Below are 19,319 nucleotides of genomic sequence, written 5' to 3' on the forward strand. Positions count from 1 at the left end.
CAAAGACACCCTTGCAGAACATGTGAATAATGACAGATTTGCTGCAATTTCGGAGATCTGGGAAAGTTTTTTTGAGAACTGTGTTTTGAATTACAACCCAGGGCAAATAATTTCCCAGTCTGTGGTTATAAAGCTTATGGAGCTGTTTCTGGATAAAGGCAGAACCATAACAACAGATGGCTTCTTCTTTGTGCTTTCGCTGGCTAATAGACTACTGCACCGCAACACAACTCTGCTTGGCACCTGAGTAAAATGGGACTTCCACCTGCAGCTAAAGTCACGTATGTGAGCAGTTCACCACGCTAATGTTTAGATCTGGCAGTGCCATGCTACAATGATCTCTTCATTATAATCAAAAGGGTCTCATAGTTCAACTTTATGAACATGGTCTGTTTGCCAGTGTGTACTTTGGAGTGTCTACTTTCATGCTGTGTGGTTTTTAAAACTTTGTATATTTTAAAAAACTGCATACAAATAGACTATCTATCTATCTATCTATCAGATAGTACTCTATTTGTCCTCAAAGAAATTATTTGTGAATACAGTAATCCCTCCTCCATCGCGGGGGTTGCGTTCCAGAGCCACCCGCAAAATAAGAAAATCCGCGAAGTAGAAACCATATGTTTATATGGTTATTTTTATATTGTCATGCTTGGGTCACAGATTTGCGCAGAAACACAGGAGGTTGTAGAGAGACAGGAACGTTATTCAAACACTGCAAACAAACATTTGTCTCTTTTTCAAAAGTTTAAACTGTGCTCCATGACAAGACAGAGATGACAGTTCCGTCTCACAATTAAAAGAATGCAAACATATCTTCCTCTTCAAAGGAGTGCGTGTCAGGAGCAGTGACTGTCACAGAGATAGAGAGAAAAGCAAACAAATCAATAGGGCTGTTTGGCTTAAGTATGCGAAGCACCGCGGCACAAAGCTGTTGAAGGCGGCAGCTCACACCCCCTCCGTCAGGAGCAGACAAAGAGAGAGAGATAGAGAGAGACAGAGTTTGTTTTTCAAGCACAAATCAGTGCGTGCCCTTCGAGCTTTTAAGTATGCGAAGCACCGTGCAGCATGTCGTTTCAGGAAGCAGCTGCACAAAAGATAGCAACGTGAAGATAATCTTTCAGCATTTTTAGACGAGCGTCCGTATCGTCTAGGTGTGCGAACAGCCCCCCTGCTCAATCCCCCTACGTCAGGATCAGAGAAAGTCAGCGCAAGAGAAAGAGATAAGTAAGCTGGGTAGCTTCTCAGCCATCTGCCAATAGCGTCCCTTGTATGAAATCAACTGGGCAAACCAACTGAGGAAGCATGTACCAGAAATTAAAAGACCCATTGTCCGCAGAAACCCGCGAAGCAGCGAAAAATCCGTGATATATATTTAAATATGCTTACATATAAAATCCGCGATGGAGTGAAGCCACGAAAGGCGAAGCGCGATATAGCGAGGGATTACTGTATTGTTATTGTTTGGAGTGTTTCCCCTAAGTTTAGTATTTTTTGAGCACTTTGGAAAGATCTAATGGATAAGGATAGTTATAGTAATTACACCAAATTTTTGCTTATAGTTAACTGTAAATTATTTATATTCTTTTTAAGGTGAATGTCCACTTTGTCCAAGAGTGAGCAAGCAGAAATGCCTTTGTGGAGCAAGTGTGTCTGAAAGACTTTGTGCAAGCCCTGTGTGGCAGTGTGACAGGGTATGTTATTTTGTGTAAAGTTACTTTATTAATTTTGTTTTGCATTTTAAGTGTTGATTTCAACTAAAAGAGACTGAGTTTTTTTATTTGTTTTATCTTTAAATTAAATCTGACTTGCCCTCCAATACCTGTTTACATAGAAAAAAAAAATTGGGAAGATTTAGTAACAGATAATCAAAGGTTAGGTTGAGGTGTTCTAAGGTTCAGCATGCTTAGTTGTTTAAGGACACCATTATTAAATAACAAATTTCCAATAACATTTGGACATATCCTTGTAAACTGCATTTGATTTGATTTTGTAATTTTAATATCTTATGCTTTTCCCATGCTAGTTGGTAGGTTGGTATTCTTCCATTTGAGCACGATGAAACATTTTGCCATCGATGTAGTGTAAGCTATCTAAATGTGTCATTCATTAAGCAGTGAATTCTCATTCACTGTTACCAGAAAACAGAGCTGTTAGAGGTTATTGTGAATCTAAAAATGTCTGACAAAAAAGCAAAAATATTATTCCAATAAGGTTCCAGAACATGTGATCCAGTGAGACAGGTGCCTAATAATCAAGTTCCACTATCTTTGGACACAGAAAAGGGGCTTTTGAGCAAGTCTAATGGGGTTATCGGTATATTGAATTGTGGAGATGTGGGGTTTGTTCTAATATATGTGTCTGAATTAAATTACTCTACTCTGGACGCTTTGTTTTGAAAAATTATAAATTCTGACCATTTCAAATAAGAGAGCAAAACCAGACAGGGTTTCTCATTATCACATTAGCAGTGCTTTTTGCAATTGCTATTGAACCCCCTAACTATTCATTTTCAGATGCAGTCAAAGAAAGAATAGTAATAGTAAGTCTCTTTGTATTGATATTATGCTCCTTAATGTGGACTAGCATTTGTTGTTGCTGTTCACAATAAATTTGTTAGATGAATTTCATAAGATCACTGGGTTCAAAATCAATTTAAATAAGACAGTTCTTAATCCATTCAATTCAGATTAAACTAGATCTCCTTTCATTAATTGCCTTGGAATGATTCAGATACCTTAAAATTAAAGACCTCTTTAAAGTAATAGAAAGTATTATACATATATGGGTGCTTACTCATCTTACCCAAGATAGAATTAATATTGTCAAAGTAAATATCCTCCATAGGGATGTTTTTCAGAATATTCATATATATATTTATGTCTTCTTTTTTTATAAACTTTATCTGTGCAGATTAATAATGCATTGAAAATGTCTCTTCAGAGACCTAAAGAAGAATGTTGCCTGGCACTGCCTAACTTTCTTTTGTCTTACTAGGCTGCAAATATATAAACTAGTAAACTTTGCAAGGGGCCCCTTAGTGTAAAAAATGACACCTGTCACTTGGACGGGAGAAGCTGGTTGGTATACATAATCCAGATTTCAGTCTAATTGAAAAAATTTTGCTGGACTTGAAAATGTCTGGTTACTTATAATCAAAATCAACATGCATCCTGACAGAGCAGTATTACAAAGAAGATAGGGAAATAATTATAGGGTTCAAATGTACAAAGCTGATGAGAGTGAGATACCTGTGTACACAGACTGGAGGTTGTCATGGCTGCCAAATGTATACCTACTAAATACTGACTTGAAGCAGATGAATGCATATACAATCAGTTATTTTGTGTTTCACATTTGTAATTAAATAAGACCACTTTGCAGAGATTTGTTTTCACTTTGAAGAGTGTTTTTCCGTTCAGTGTCAAACAAGTCAAATAAAATCCACTGTGTTGTTTATGTTGAATAACAATGTTGTATAACAATAAAAAATGAAAACTTCCAAGAGGGTGAATCGTTTTTATAGGCACTGTGATTGCCATAACTAGGTAATGCTATTGAAATCTTTCCTGAATGTTGTTTTTTTTCCTTCATAATATTTTCCTGTTTTTTTTTTCTTCCTATGCAAGGTTTGTGGAAATGTTTTTCCTTGTGGATACCACACATGTGAAATTGTATGCCATTCTGGTTCTTGTGGAGATTGTCCTCGGTCGGGAAATAGGGTCTGTCCATGCGGTAAATCAAGTGAGTAAATTTGTACTCATTTTGAAATGTAAAATTTGAAATATTTCAGGTATAAAAACTTAAGAAAAAAAGCTCATCCAGTTTTTAGCTCGCGAGATGCCTGATTTAATTATTAATGATGAAATTTCAGTTTATCAGAAATCTAGAAGATGTTTTTTTCCAAACAAGAAAACTACACTGGTTATTGTAAAGTAATGTTTACACTAATGATTACAGTTTTGGGCACAGTAAAATTATGTTTTTATAGTTAAAATGTGATGCCTGTTTTAAGATTTAATGCTGACAATACATACTGTATATTGTATACAGGCTTATTTTGATCAGATTTTAGTATTTATCTTCAAAGAAGTTTGACAAATGAGAGGAGACCATTCAGTCTATCAAGCCAATTTGTTTAGCTAATAGTTAAGCTGTTCAAATATCTCATCCTGATGAATATTGCTTGGTTCATCTGTATACTTGCAGATATACAGTGGAATACTTGACTCCAGCATTTACTACTTGCTTGCTTTTTCATTACAGAATCTTTTTTTCTTATGCTCATCACTTGTGTTATTTTTCTTCCAATTATCCATTTTTGTGTACAGGTTTTCAGTATGGGAAAACAAGAAATGGTAGCCTATATTGGTATTGGCAACACAGTGTCGCACCAAAACCTTGAAAGGGTGCACTCTCTCTTTCTCCCTTACTCATATACACAAACATCCTTTATTTCAGGCCAATTCTTTTTTGCTAAACAGTCTATCAGAATTTCTGTGGAATGTTGGATGAAGCTAGAGATGCCATAGGAAGAGCCTCTGAATATGGGGAGAGCACAAACTACACAAAAAACTCCCCATTGAGATACAGGTCTAAAGTCAGAATGTGGTGAAATGCTCACTGCCACTTCTACTTCACATGGCGTGCGGTATACATTATTGTTGCATTCCAGTTAAAAGAAGTTTTGCTTTAAGCCTAAACTTGGTAAAATTTATCAAAAGCTTTGATTGATCTAGAAAACTATTAGTTAAGTGACAAAGCAGAGCATGATATGTGAGTTTGCAGCCATACAGTATGACTTATTGCATCATTGGGCTTAGCATTGATAGCATGTACTATATTTAAAATAAATTGTTTTCACTTTTTTTTTTCAGTTTTGAATGCCATTTTCTGGGAATTGGTTTTGGTATGACAGGTGCCAACACTGTAAGGTCCAGGAACTTTGAGAAATGTAAATTTACTTTTGTCTTATTCATACAAGGAGCTGTTTAACAGACAACCTCAAATTCTTCTAGGCCCAGCACTAATATACAGTTCCTCTACAAAGGACAAAGACACATTTTACCTTGATTTGTCCCTCTGCACCACAGTTTAAAAATACAATCAAACAATTCAGATGTGATTAAAGTGCACATTGTAGACTTTAATTTAGCAGTATTTGCATACATTTTGGTTACACCATATAGAAATGACAACACCTTTTCTATATGACCACCCCCCCCATTTCAGAGCACCACAATGTTTGGGACAATTGGTGTTACAAGTGTTGGTGATTTCTCAGGTGTGTTTCATTGCTTCATTAGTACAGACATAAGATAATTAGGCTTGCTTCTACCTACAGACTTCCTTCAGGTTGAGGGCAAGAGCTGTACCAGTGAAAGTCAAAGAAGCCATTATGTAAATCAAGGGTAAAACCATTAAATACATTGACAAAACATAAGGATTAACTAAATCAACTGTCTGGAATATCATTAAGAAGAAATACACTGGTGAGCTCAGTAATCACAAGGGACTGGTAGGCCAAGGAAGACCTCCACTGTTAACTATAGTATGACAGTGATACTGATGATAATGAAAAAGCCTGTCTGACAGATCAGAAGCAGTCTTCAGGAGGCAGGTGTGTATGTGCCAGACACTACTATCCGAAGAAGACTTCATGAACAGAAATACAGAGGCCACACTGCAAAATGCCAATTGCTAGTTAGCCATAAAAACAGGATGGGTCAGATTACAGTTTGTGAAAAAGTACTTAAAAGAGGCTGCAGTATTCTGGAAAAAGGTCTTGTGGGCAGACGAGACAAAGATTAACCTGTATCAGAGTGATGTCCAGAGCAAAGTATGAAGATGAAAAGGAAGTACTCAAGATCCAAAGCATTCCACCTTATCTGTTAAACGTTGGGGTATTATGCCTTGGGCATGTATGGCCACAGGTATCGACACACTTCTCTCATTGATAATGTGACTGCTGACGGCAGTTGCACAATGAATTCTGAATGCTGCCAAGGCAACACAAGAGTTTTTCAAAGCTAAAAAATGGAAAATTCTTGAATGGCCAAACCAGTCACAAGAATTAAATCCAGTTGAGCATGCCTTCCATATGCTGAAGAGAAACCTTAAGGGGACAAAACCCTGAAACAAGCAGGAGCTGAAGATGGCATTTGAGGCTTGACGGAGCATCACCAGAGAAGATACTGAGTACCTGGTGATGTCCACGAATTGCAGATTTCAAGCAGTTCATTGCATGCAACAGAAGTATAACAAAGTACTAAGTAAGACTAAATTAATATACCTACCATTGGTATCCCCCAAACATTATGAGGGCCTGAAAAGTGTTGTAATTTCTACATGGTATGATAAAAATAGCCCTAAATGAAAGTCTGCAATATGCCCTTTCATCACATCCGAATTATTTGATTTGTAATTTTAAACTGTGGAGCACAATGTAAATCAAGGGAAAATGTGTCTTTGTCCCAAACATTATAGAGGGCACTGTATTTTAAGGTATTGTCACCAAAAGCTGGGGCAGGACCTACCTGGCATTTTACACACTATACATTAAAGTAATTTGTAACACAACTTAAATCAGGTTACTAGCTGGAAAACCTTTTAATAGTAACTTGCTCCTCTCTGCCTTTGTTGTTGTTTGTTTTTTTCTTCTTCCTTTATGAAAACCTGTCATATGTAAGGAACTCTTTGCCAATGCATATTATTTATTTATTTATTTCTTTTTTCAGAATATTATCTTCCTTGCACAGATGATGTCCCAACATGTGGTGATACTTGTGATAAACTTCTGGACTGTGGACTTCATAAATGCTCAATGCGTTGCCATCGTGGTCCATGTGAAACCTGCAGACAGGTGACTTTTTGTTCACGTCTGAACACTTATATATGCCGATATACTACATATATAATATTAAGTGCTTGGTAGCCATAGATACGGTAAATGTCATTGACAGATACTATTTGATAAAAAAAACTTTATATGGTCATTAAAATGTTTAGGAAAAAATGTTCATATTAGAATCATATATGTTTTTGAAAAATATTTTTTTCAATTAGTGATGAAAGGTTATTTAGTGATAGAGGGTTGATTAAATTAGGTATTATAATTTAAAACAAGATAGTAGTAAAATATTAGGATAGTGTTTCTCAACCTGTTGTACGTGTACCTCAAGGATTTTTGGGTTGGTACGAGAAAGCACAGCAAGTGTAAGGGGAGCTGGGGGATGGGCCAGGAAGACACAAGAGAGGGGGAACCAACCTCACTGTGTAAGAGAGAGAAGCTGCTGCAGTTACAGGTACACCTCCAAATGTATACAATCCTGCTATGTTTCTGAGACAATAGAAAGCTTTCATTAGTAATACTGTTGTCCGTTTATGGAATTAGTTCAGGAACAAAGAATACTTTGTGCTTGGTTTGAGAGCATGATGATGTGATCAATCAGCTATCAGCCGCAGTCATTTTAACTTGTAGTGTTGTACATTTGAATGAGGGAGTTAAAAAGATTGCCAGATTAATCACCATACATAGCCCTGATTTTAATGAACATGGCCACAGCTGTGCATGCAACCACAAATCCATTTTGTAGGTAACTTGTCCAGTTTAGATTTCCATGTAATGGATTAATTATTGTTAACCTCAGAGTTAGCGGGGCAGGTGAAACATAGTACAGTACTTAATTGCTTAAATTGAATCTGTAAACATTTATTTCAGTCATTGTCATTTTCAGATCAAAGTAATGATCATTACTATAACAACTAAAATGTGCCAAACGTGATGAAAGCACAAACAACACATAATTAGATGGTATGGGAGCGAAGGATGGAACTGCCAGTTATGAGTAATTGTGACAAATTTTGCAAAAATAATAGCAGAGGCTCATCAAATATGTAAGGCAGCTTCAAAACACCAGAACAATGGCCAAATTATAGATATTTTAAACTGCCAAGATTAATTTAATAAAAGTAATAATAGATTTTATTCACAAAGATATTCTTAAAGTTGCAACAGATTTAAAAAGGAGAAAAAGATTTTTAAAAAGAAAGCATTATGAGTTGGTGACATTTGAAAATGGAGTTAATTTGACTTGTCCTTTAAATATTACTCATCAGTGTTATTAACTAGCTAGTATCTCCCCCATACACTGATGCAATATCACAACAGCAAACTTCACAAACCTGAATTGAAAACTGTGTTCTTTTAAAAGCAGCTTTAAAGAGTATATGCAAATGAAAATATTCTTAATTATTGACATAATGTTTTACATTTTTTAGTATTGGTTTTAAGCAGTGTTTTAGTTAATAGACAGAAGCATTCAGTGAATTCATTTAGTATGTGAAAATGGTAAGATAAACTGGGTAATCTACTGTATAATGATCAGTGGTTTATATGCTGAAATCCCCTAGTGCAATAAAATCCCCTTTCCTTCATTTGTTGTTACTTTAGGCGAATAAAGCCCCCCCACCCCCGGCCATACATTAAATTCAATCTCTGATCTGTATATTGTATATAAATTAAAAGTATGAGTTTTGATTAATTGGGACTTGTGTATATTGTTTACATGCCTCTTCTAAATCAGGGGTTTTAAACTTGGTCCTGGAAACCCACTGTGGCTGCAGGTTTTTGTTCAAACCAGATTCATAGTCAGTGACAGAAACTGATTTAATTAGTTGGTATTTATTTTTCCTGTTCTCTTATTCTACATTCAGAAAAGCACATCATCAGTATTTTTACATTTATAAGACATTTAGAAATATTTCTATTTTTGCTATAGATTTAAATGCTTAACTCTCTTTTGTTGATTTCATTATATTTTGCCCTTTCTCTGTGCAGATGGCTTCCTTCATTGAGGTTTAATTATGACAATTTAAAACTAGCAGAGCAGACACCCAGACAAACCACACAGAATTGTGAAAGGCTGCAACTGATTTAGTGTCAGGCCCACTAATTAGTAAATAATGAGTTAATTAAACAATTAGAACACCTGGAAAAGTAGAATGAAAATCAAAATGAAAATGTTAAAAAGAAAGAATACATTATTTCCATATACCCTAAGTTCTTGTCAATAAGCCGCGGCTTATCTAAGGAAAAAAGTTGTGAAAATGAAAAAATAGAATATCGGCTTATACATAAGTCCGGCTTATACATCCATCGCGGGGGTTGCGTTCCAGAGCCACCCGCGAAATAAGAATATCCGCGAAGTAGAAACCATATGTTTATATGGTTATTTTTATATTGTCATGCTTGGGTCACAGATTTGCGCAGAAACACAGGAGGTTGTAGAGAGACAGGAACGTTATTCAAACACTGCAAACAAACATTTGTCTCTTTTTCAAAAGTTTAAACTGTGCTCCATGACAAGACAGAGATGACAGTTCCGTCTCACAATTAAAAGAATGCAAACATATCTTCCTCTTCAAAGGAGTGAAGCAAACAAATCAATATGTCTGTTTGGCTTTTAAGTATGCGAAGCACCGCGGCACAAAGCTGTTGAAGGCGGCAGCTCACACCCCCTCCGTCAGGAGCAGACAAAGAGAGAGAGAGGGAGAGTTTGTTTTTCAGTCAAAAATCAATACGTGCCCTTCGAGCTTTTAAGTATGCGAAGCACTGCAGCATGTCTTTTCAGGAATCAGCTTTACAAAAGATAGCAACGTGAAGATAATCTTTCAGCATTTTTAGACGAGCGTCTGTATCGTCTAGGTGTGCAAACAGCCCCCCTGCTCAATCCCCATACGTCAGGATCACAGATAGTCAGCGCAAGATTGACAGAAAAGTAAGCAATCTAGCTTCTCAGCCATCTGCCAATAGCGTCCCTTGTATGAAATCAACTGGGCAAACCAACTGAGGAAGCATGTACCAGAAATTAAAAGACCCATTGTCCGCAGAAATCCGCGATATATATTTAAATATGCTTACATATAAAATCACAATTTAAATGACCGCTACGCGCTCGTGTTGACTCGGCGACGCCCAGAGCAGAAAGAACGCGCTCCGGCCGCTCCAACCGCGCCATGCGGGGAGTGAGAGAGACGGCAATATCTCACACTCTCTCCCCCCTTAAAGAAATTAAATGGGCGCGAGTGAGACCACTGACCTCCCTCCCTTCTATTAGTTATAGGTTATAGTACGTTCGGCTTATCCATGAGTCCGGCTTATCTATGATACGATTTTATTTTAAAAATTCGTATGATTTTTGGTCTCCGGCTAATACATGAGTCCGGCTTATAGACAAGAACTTAGGGTAACTGCTTAAATACATAAAATTTATTTATTTATTTATACATACCAAACTCAGTTTTCTAATTTCTATATTGTTCCCAAAACACAGAATCGGGGAAATAACAGTTTGCTTAATTAGCCCAGGAGTCCAATTAAAAACAGGAGCTGGTTGGAACAAAAACCTGCAGTCACAGTGGGTCCCCAGGAAAACCCCTGTTCTAAATGAAAGTGCAAGACGATGCAAATCACTTGCAGAAATGACATTTAGCTTTTCCCAGGCAAGTGAATGTTTGCTTTTGCTTAAAGTATTTGTACTGTGCTCTGTCAGCTAAAAAAAACTCTTTAATAGCACTTGCTGTGCTGGTGGTGTCAAGCCACAGGAGACCTTAATCTTTACATTAGCTTTCCTTTGTTAATAAACAAGGTTTTTTATCTAATAGTAACAGTTAAAATTAAACCATGTCACTGATTACACGAATAAGTTAAATTTGCTTGAGGAAAACTAAATTTCTTTGCTGCACTACAAAACCTCCTACAGACTTGAGACTTGTTGTTGATTTACATAAACACAAGGTGGCAGTATATAAGGTGTATATCAGATTCTTTTACATCTAGGAGAATAGATAGGTGAAACATGTTTAATGTAGCACTGATCAGAAACATTTTAAGAGAAAGGATGACAAGGTTCACTGCCAACTGTGTAATGTTGTGAATAAATACCAAAGCAGCATTTCTGCAGTTCATTACCAAGTACAAAACAAGCATCATGTTTGTGAGATCAGACTACAGCACTAGCAAGGAAATACATCTGCTGACCAGAAGTCGGGATCATATAGCATATGTGTGCACTTATTGAAGAAGACATGTTACCAGTCAATGTGGCTGATTAATTATGTTGAGCAGAAAAGATCTAAATATCTTAAAAACACAACTAGTCACAATAAGTATATCTGAATTCAAAACTCAGATGAAAACTGACCAGTGAAATCAGTATTATTACAGAAAGCACAGAGTTGATAGCCTTGTCAAGAAGCTAGGCAAAATGCTTTTGTATGTTCATGATAACTTTCAAAACATTGTGATCAGTAATTTACCTACCATCCATAAATTGGACCCCCGTAGCTTGCTTTTATTGTATACTACAAATTACTGCTCATGACAGATTTAATATGTACTTTAATCTTAACTACCCAAGTACAAATGGAACATTAGTATTATCAGGCTGCTGGCCTGACAGTTAGGAGGCTATGCACACACCTGACTCCCAAGCATGTCAATTTCATCGAATTCCTAAATCAAAATTCATAAAAAAAGCTTCTTAGCAACTTAAATGTCAGTATTTAACATGTTTTTTGTTAAATGTAAAAAAATACACATAATTCATAAATAAGTAATACATTTCTGAGATAGGTATCCTTGCATTATTTTTTTCTTATTAAGTACAGTATATGTCAGTTTTTATTGATTAGTGGTTATCAACTGATCAAAAGTGGAGGACTGTCAATTAAGAAATGTGATCAAAATTTGCATCCATAGTATAAATAAGTGCAGGAGTGAATTTGAGTGTTGCCTGATGTGGACTGGTTTCTGTCCAAGATTGGTTCCTGCTTTGTGACAAGTGTTGGCATAATAGCCTCATATCCCTGCATCTTTATTTTGGATTAACTAGTCTTAAGGTAAATAGATAGAGAGACCATGCATAAGGTTTAAAGTTTTCTGGCAGCATGCCAGATTTCCAGGATATGACAGTTTTATATTAATCAAAATAACCGTGACACCATTTTATTAAATCAGCAATAGCTACATTAAATGGCAACAGCATTAATTTTTGTTTTGGGTATATTTTAAATAATCATTAAATTTTATTTTTGCAAATATCAGTGGAATCCGAACAGGATTGAATGTTAATCAGTCATCAGCAATTTAATTTCTATAAGTCTGTTTGAGCATACCATGAAAACAATTCAAATTCTCAGCAACTGTTCATTGTTTACAAATTTAACTTGAAATTTTTGTGGTTTTCTTTTTCATTTCAAAGACACCAGTAATTAAATATTAATTCAGAATTTGAAATATGCTCATAGGATGTGTTTATTGAACTGTGTTTATAAATAATGAATATATTTCAATATTACTTATAGAATTTAGAAGGAACTTATTTTCCTGATATTTTGGTTATAGGTTTTGTAATATTAACTATTTTCTCTGCAGTATTCTTCAAGTATTGTAGGTAAGTATTTTTTGAGTACAATATTTGTAGTTGTTTTTACCAGTGGCTAATATTATTAGTTCAATGGAGCTCCTTATTCTTGAACGTGTTACATAAAATTGGCATTGAATAAAACTTTCCTGCTGTAGATCAATTCATGCTTTTCCTAGTGACTAGCTTTGACTTCAGTTATTGATCAGTGTGAAACACAGTTTTGCAGGAAACTGTATTCTTTTGAATTCAGACTGTTGAATAATGTTGAATTTGAATTTAAAATTTAATAATAATGCTAGTGTTGTACTGTGTTAGCCATTATGGATGAAGTGAGGAGTCAAGCAAAATGACAGCTTTTATTGGCTAACCAAAAAGATTACAATATACAAGCTTGACGGTAACTCAGGTAAGATGTAATTGAATAATAGGAATTTTGAGAATTTATGTCCATCTTTGTGTCTAATGCTGGCTCAGATAGATTGCAGCTTTCCCTACAAACATGCCCATGATAAAGCAAATTTATTAAATGGATTATTATTACAGCATATGTGAATAATTTTCATTTGTTTACATCTTTCACTCAAGAATTACTTTTCATGACTCTCAACAGTTGTATTGTCAAACTTCAGTTTTTTTCTTTTGCCATAGCCAGGCAATAAAGTTGTAGCACTGAATCATGCGTTACTACAAAAAGCAATGACGTTAACAGGCTCCACGTTTAGGCAGCCCATGCAATGAATCAAGTGTTTGAAATGCTTATATTGTTTATGAAAATATATACACGTTACTGAAGCACACTTTCCACATCTCCTTGAGCCAAGAGGCCAGAAATTGGATTAAACAGTTTAGAGAATGAAATTACATGTAAAAAAAAGCAATGGAGTATAAATCTGTGTTTATTGGAATGTATCTGTATAGCACAAATGAACAGGTTTTTCTGTTTTATGGGAAGAATAATGTGTCATGATATTTTCAGTACCATATGACATCACAGTGTTAGTCAGAGTAGTGTTGACACCTGTAAAATAGCCTATACATGCCATTATTGAACAAAAAAGAAAACTGTTATGAGATTCATATGTTTTGAAAGAAAACTAGCTGTGTGCACTCCCTTAGTTCTGGTCTTCCTCTGCAATAACATTTTAATGTATTGTGGGGGTGTCGAGTTACTTCTAAATATTGATGTATCGAAAAGTCCTATATTAGCAAATACCTACTGCCCTAGATGTACCATCGTGCCAGATTTCAGCTGTTTAATTTTGCTAAACGGGAAGTACTGTTTTTGTTGATGAGTGAGTGAATGAGTCTGTCAAATTTGCATTCAAGCATAAAAAGTACCTTTTTTAAAATTTTTCTGAATACTGGTGTTGCTCTATTTAATTGCTTCCACCATTCCCCCAGGTTCATACTACTCTACAGGCACCTTCTCACATGAGAGGAGATGTTCCCCTCTATCTGTATCCTTCTTTACACACAACTTAAAAATAGCAAGGACTACATTAAAAACAATAATTCAAGGTTCTGCAGCTGCAACTGAGAAAAACTTTATAAAGATCTAAATTGTTTTAGTCCAAAATTTTATTTCTTGACTACATATGGGTCTCATAGCATTTAACATCAACTCGTTTTTACATTAAAGTGGTAGGAGAACTGCCTCAATACATAATCTGTGATCGTGAAAAGTAGAAAAGCTTTTGCCTCCTAGAATGTTTGTTAACCGTGATAAAGCTAACATATTCAAGCAGATTTGTCTATCATGTAATTGAAGACATAATGAAACTGAGAGATGCCAATAATTTACCATAATTTTCAGTTGAATTAATGGTGAGCTATTCTGCTTATATATTTTACTGAATAAAACAGGTTTACCAGTCACAGAAAAGTGTTTTGACAAAAGTATTTTACTGAATGAAACAGGTTTACTATTCACTTACTATTCACAGAAAAGTGTTTTGTCAGTTTCCTTCATTAGAGTTTAATAAAATGTTTATAATCTATCTAGGTATGATCTTCAGAGAAGTTGCTAGAACAATTAATTAGACAAAACCTTTATAATATGCTTCACCTTGCCCTCCAATTGGCCTAGGGCCCCCAAACCAGGAAACTTGAGCATCTGTGGATTGTCAGTTTTCTTTTTGTGTATTTCCATATTGCATGGAAAAGGTTACTTGAAAGAAAACACACATATAATCTGTGAAGCAACAAAAACAAACTTTGCAAAAAACAAGCAATCATTTATTTTTTGCTGTTTGCCATTTTGATGTTATTGGTGTTGGCATAGGTCTGTGTATAAAATGTGTTATGCTATTCATTACTTTTTCCTCATGTTGATGCTTGATTGCACAATTTTTTTTTTTAATGCTGCCCTAGAAAGTTAGTCATAGGATGTAAGAACTCTGATGTCTGACCTATGTTACTTTGACCATAGTCTGAATGAATAATGGTTTCTGCATCTCAGTCTGCTGCCCTCTTGGGATTTTCTTGCCGTGCAGTCTGTAGAGTTTACAAAAAGAGATGTAAACATAAAAAATATGAGTAGCTATACTGTGGAAAAAGCTCCTTTGTTAATGAGTGAGTTAAGAGGAGAATGGCAGGTCAATTTAACCTAAAAGAAAGGCCACAAATACTCAAGTAACAATTATTACAACAGAAAGGCTTTTCTAAATGCTCAAAGCATTGGACGCTAAAGTGAATGAGCTACAGCAGCAGGGGCCTCATGTATAAATGGTGCGTGCGCACAAAAAGTATGCGTACGCCCGTTTCCATGCTCACTTCGAGATGTATAAAAATTAAACTTATTTACTTAATTAATTAAATAAAATTAAAATTAAGCCACGCACATTTTCACAGCAGCCTCACATCATGCATAAGCACTTTTCTGCTCAGTTATGTAAACTGGCGGCATCCAGTGTCAAAGCACTGCTACTGCTTCTGTGTCATTTCCCTTTCTTTTTTATATTCAGGTAGGCTTTTATCAAACACATCGAAATTAATTTCATAATGTTTACAAATTTAAGGCACTTGATTGTAATCATTCTGTAACAGAGCCGCCTGTACTTCTTTAGAAGACTGGCATCCTTCAACATCTGCAGTAAGATGCTGCAGATGTTCTATCAGATGGTTGTGGTGAGTGCCCTCTTCTACGCAGTGGTGTGCTGGGGAGGCAGCATTAAGAAGAAGGATGCCTCACGCCTGGACAAACTGGTGAGGAAGGCAGGCTCTATTGTTGGCATAGAGCTGGACGGTTTGACATCCGTAGCAGAGCAACGGGCACTCAGCAGGCTCCTATCAATTATGGAGAATCCACTACATCCATTAAACAGTGTCATCTCCAGACAGAGGAGCAGTTTCAGCGACAGACTGCTGTCACTGTCCTGCTCCACTGACAGACTGAGAAGATCATTCCTCCCCCAAACTATGCGACTCTTCAATTCCACCAGAGGGGGTAAACGTTGAACATTATTCAAGTTATTGTCTGTTTTTTACCTGCATTTTTTATTACTCTTTAATGTAATATTTTTTGCTGCTGGAGTATGTGAATTTCCCCCTGGGATTAATAAAGTATCTATCTATCTATCTATCTGTCTGTCTGTCTGTCTGTCTGTCTGTCTGTCTGTCTGTCTGTCTGTCTGTCTGTCTGTCTGTCTGTCTGTCTGTCTGTCTGTCTGTCTGTCTGTCTATCTATCTATCTATCTATCTATCTATCTATCTATCTATCTATCTATCTATCTATCTATCTATCTATCTATCTATCTATCTATCTATCTATCTATCTATCTATCTATCTATCTATCTATCTAATGGTGCATGGAACAGCCAAACTATTCCAAATACTATATCTGCTTTAACGTTGTTACTCTTAGGGCTCATTTATACTTCACGCTCAGAAAGCGTACGCGCTCGCATCATGGCCGCCACACGTTCTGAGCGTTCATTTGATGCATCCACTGAGCAGGTCCTCAGAAATTAACGCGACGCGTGCGTGAGTTGCAGTACCAGCAAAAAGTCAGGGGGTGCAGTGTGCTAAAAGTTGGAATGTGACGTCAGAGTCTCTGTTTACTATCTACATGTGACAGAAAGTTGCTTTGCGGATCCTACGAGATCGGTGTGCGCGCTTCGATATTTGATAAATGGTTCAATGTGGTGAAGCAAAATGCCGACATACAGATGAATTCATGGTGCTTTTATATTCAAGCATTGCATATTCCCGATCGTAATGACATGATACGTTTTAAAATTCTCACATACTGTGACTTCTTTTTTTCTAGGGCTTCCTCTGCTCCTGACAGCAGCGAATCGCCAGCAATAGATCGTCACTCCACGCACATTAAATGTATGATATTCCAACTCTCTGCACATTTAGAATCCTTAGATTTATACTTGATATCACTTTCATGATGAAAAGCATTAAAGTATGTATATTACATTTTACAGATAAATCAGTAATTTCGTTTAAATAATGAATAATGTTAATAGGACGGAGTGGTGGCTCTGAGGCTAGGGATATGCACTGGCAATAGGAAGGTTGCCGGTTCGAATCCCGTAAATGACAAAAGGGACTCTGCTCTGTTGGGCCCTTCAGCAAGGCCCTTAACCTGCAATTGCTAAGTGCTTTGAGTAGTGAGAAAAGTGCTATATAAATGCAAAGAATTATTTTTATCATAATTACACACATGGGGTGACACAGTGGCGGAGCGTTAGCGCTGCTGTCTTGCAGGGTGTCACGTCGCTGACATTCCCTGCCTGGAGTTTTCCTGCTGGGTTTCCTCGGTGTGCTCCAGTTTCCTTCCAAAGATATGCAGATTTGGGGATTTCGTGCCGCTAAAATGACGCTAGTGTATGTGTGTGCTTGTATTCACCTTGCGATGAGCCGAGGCATCGTCCAGGGATTATTTCTCACTCGTGCCCAATGCTTGCTGGAATGAACACATCCCTGGGTTTAATCAATAAACATCCATTTCAGAGATATTGCGGTAAGGTGTCATCGGAATTTAATGGGTGTTCTAGGCAATTCACAATACAGAGAAGCCGAATATGTTCTCACCATGATAATATCTCGCACTGCCACCTGGCGGATTCCTCCAGATTTACGTAAAGTACCCGCGCAAGTACGAACACTTCAACGCTTGCATAGCAGGAGCGTCTGCTTCAGCATGCGTCGCGTGATGTATAACTCCGGCCTAAGTGCACCACTAAGAGTATTTTAACCCATTGTATCTATATGTAGTGTCACATCTGTACAGCGGGTTTTGTCAAGAGCGGAGAGGATTCTCAGGACACAGCTTCCAGCCCTGGACAACATTTATAGCACACGCTGCCTCAGGAAAGCTACCAACATCTGCATGGATTCCACTCAACCATGCCACAGTCTATTTATTCTCCTCCCATCTAGCAATGCTTCAGAACATTTCCTGCGTGGACCTTGAGGCTCAGAAACAGTTTCATCCTAAGAGCTGTAAATGCACTCAATCAGTTCATCAAGTGCTCCTGGTAGAACTGTTTATACTTAAAATTACTATTACGTCACTGTAAACTTGTACAATAACAGTAAAATTGCGCAACCTGAGCGACTTTATGAAGCATTTGCACTATCTGCACTATATGTGCATGTATATTATAGTGCTGGGCGGTATACCGGTTCATACCAAAAAACATTTTTTTATTTTTGTTATGATATGCATTTTTCTTATACCGCAACACCGGTTTAAATTGCCTAAACAAAGTTTGGAATGTGGCACAGCGGGAAACTGTTTAAGGGGGGACCTTTTTCACTACTGCACTACTAAACACGAATGCAACAGAGTACATGTGTTAGTGGAGGTATTGAACGTCGAAAATGGACAGAGAACGTTCTGAAACTGAAGCTGTAGCAGATGATAAAGTTGAACATGATGACACAGAAGAATGTTTGCCGAAAAAGGAGCCGTGTCTGTTGTCTGTAGATACTTTGGTTTTAAAAGGTCGGATGTGGACCATTATGCTCAAATGTGAGAGTACTGTTTCTATACTACTGGATAATACTGCAAGCCAAGTTGTACTTGTTTTATTTTTTTTTTTTTAATACTGTGTAATGTACCTGGGTACTGTGTAATAGTGTGACGACATGTTGAATTTATTCTCGACATTTCCACTTTAATCTCAATGCTTCTGACAAGAATAAAGTCGACATGTTGACTTTATTCTCGACATTTCTACTTTATTATTGCCGTTTATATCGAGATTAAAGTCGACATATTGACTTTATTCTCGTAATTTGTCATTAAAGTAGAACATCGTAAACTAAACTTCATCTTAAAATGAATATTTAATTTACTAGATTTTCTCAAACCCCGTCATAAGTTATGTAGCACATTAAATGCTTTGTGTTAAGTGTTCCCGAAGCCATTTTCGCTACGTGCTTCTTAAACTGACTTCCTCTTGCACTAAGAGGAGGCGCAGGCAGCAATCACCTCACAGAATACATTAATTTCATGATATTCCTGCTCCCTGAACATTTAGAATGTTAAGATAAATACTTAATATCATTTTCATGATGAAATACATTAAAGTGTATATTAATCATATGGGGGCATGGTGGCTTTGAGGGTGCACTGCTGTGTCGCCACAAGGGGGTCCCTGGTGTTTCCTGCCTTGAATTTGCATGTATTTCTGGTGGGTTTACTCTGCGTGCTTCAGTTTTTTTCCAAGTCATGTAGGATTTGGGGCTTTGTAAGGCTATATTGACCGTGCTATGTATGTATTGCTCGTATTGCTTGCTGGGATGGGCGCAACCCTGAATGGATGGCATAATTAAACATGTATAACGAAGATTTTTTTGAAGTTCTGAACACTCCGTGGTCTAAGTTTATAACTAGTTTTAATTTCACAAAGACGTTTATCGTGTGGTGATTG

General features: G+C 36.7%; 1 protein-coding gene across 1 annotated transcript in view; it reads left to right on the forward strand.

Annotated features, from left to right (window-relative positions):
• nfxl1 (nuclear transcription factor, X-box binding-like 1) overlaps window positions 1-19,319 on the forward strand; it is a 138,622-nt gene that overhangs the window by 24,488 nt on the left and 94,815 nt on the right. Inside the window, exons 8-10 of the mRNA XM_028801911.2 lie at window positions 1,594-1,694; window positions 3,630-3,744; window positions 6,738-6,862. Coding sequence (XP_028657744.2) covers window positions 1,594-1,694; window positions 3,630-3,744; window positions 6,738-6,862 — 341 coding nt within the window. The remainder of the gene's footprint in view (window positions 1-1,593; window positions 1,695-3,629; window positions 3,745-6,737; window positions 6,863-19,319) is intronic.

This window comes from Erpetoichthys calabaricus, chromosome 5 (assembly GCF_900747795.2).
Source record: "Erpetoichthys calabaricus chromosome 5, fErpCal1.3, whole genome shotgun sequence".
Lineage (NCBI taxonomy): Eukaryota > Metazoa > Chordata > Cladistia > Polypteriformes > Polypteridae > Erpetoichthys > Erpetoichthys calabaricus.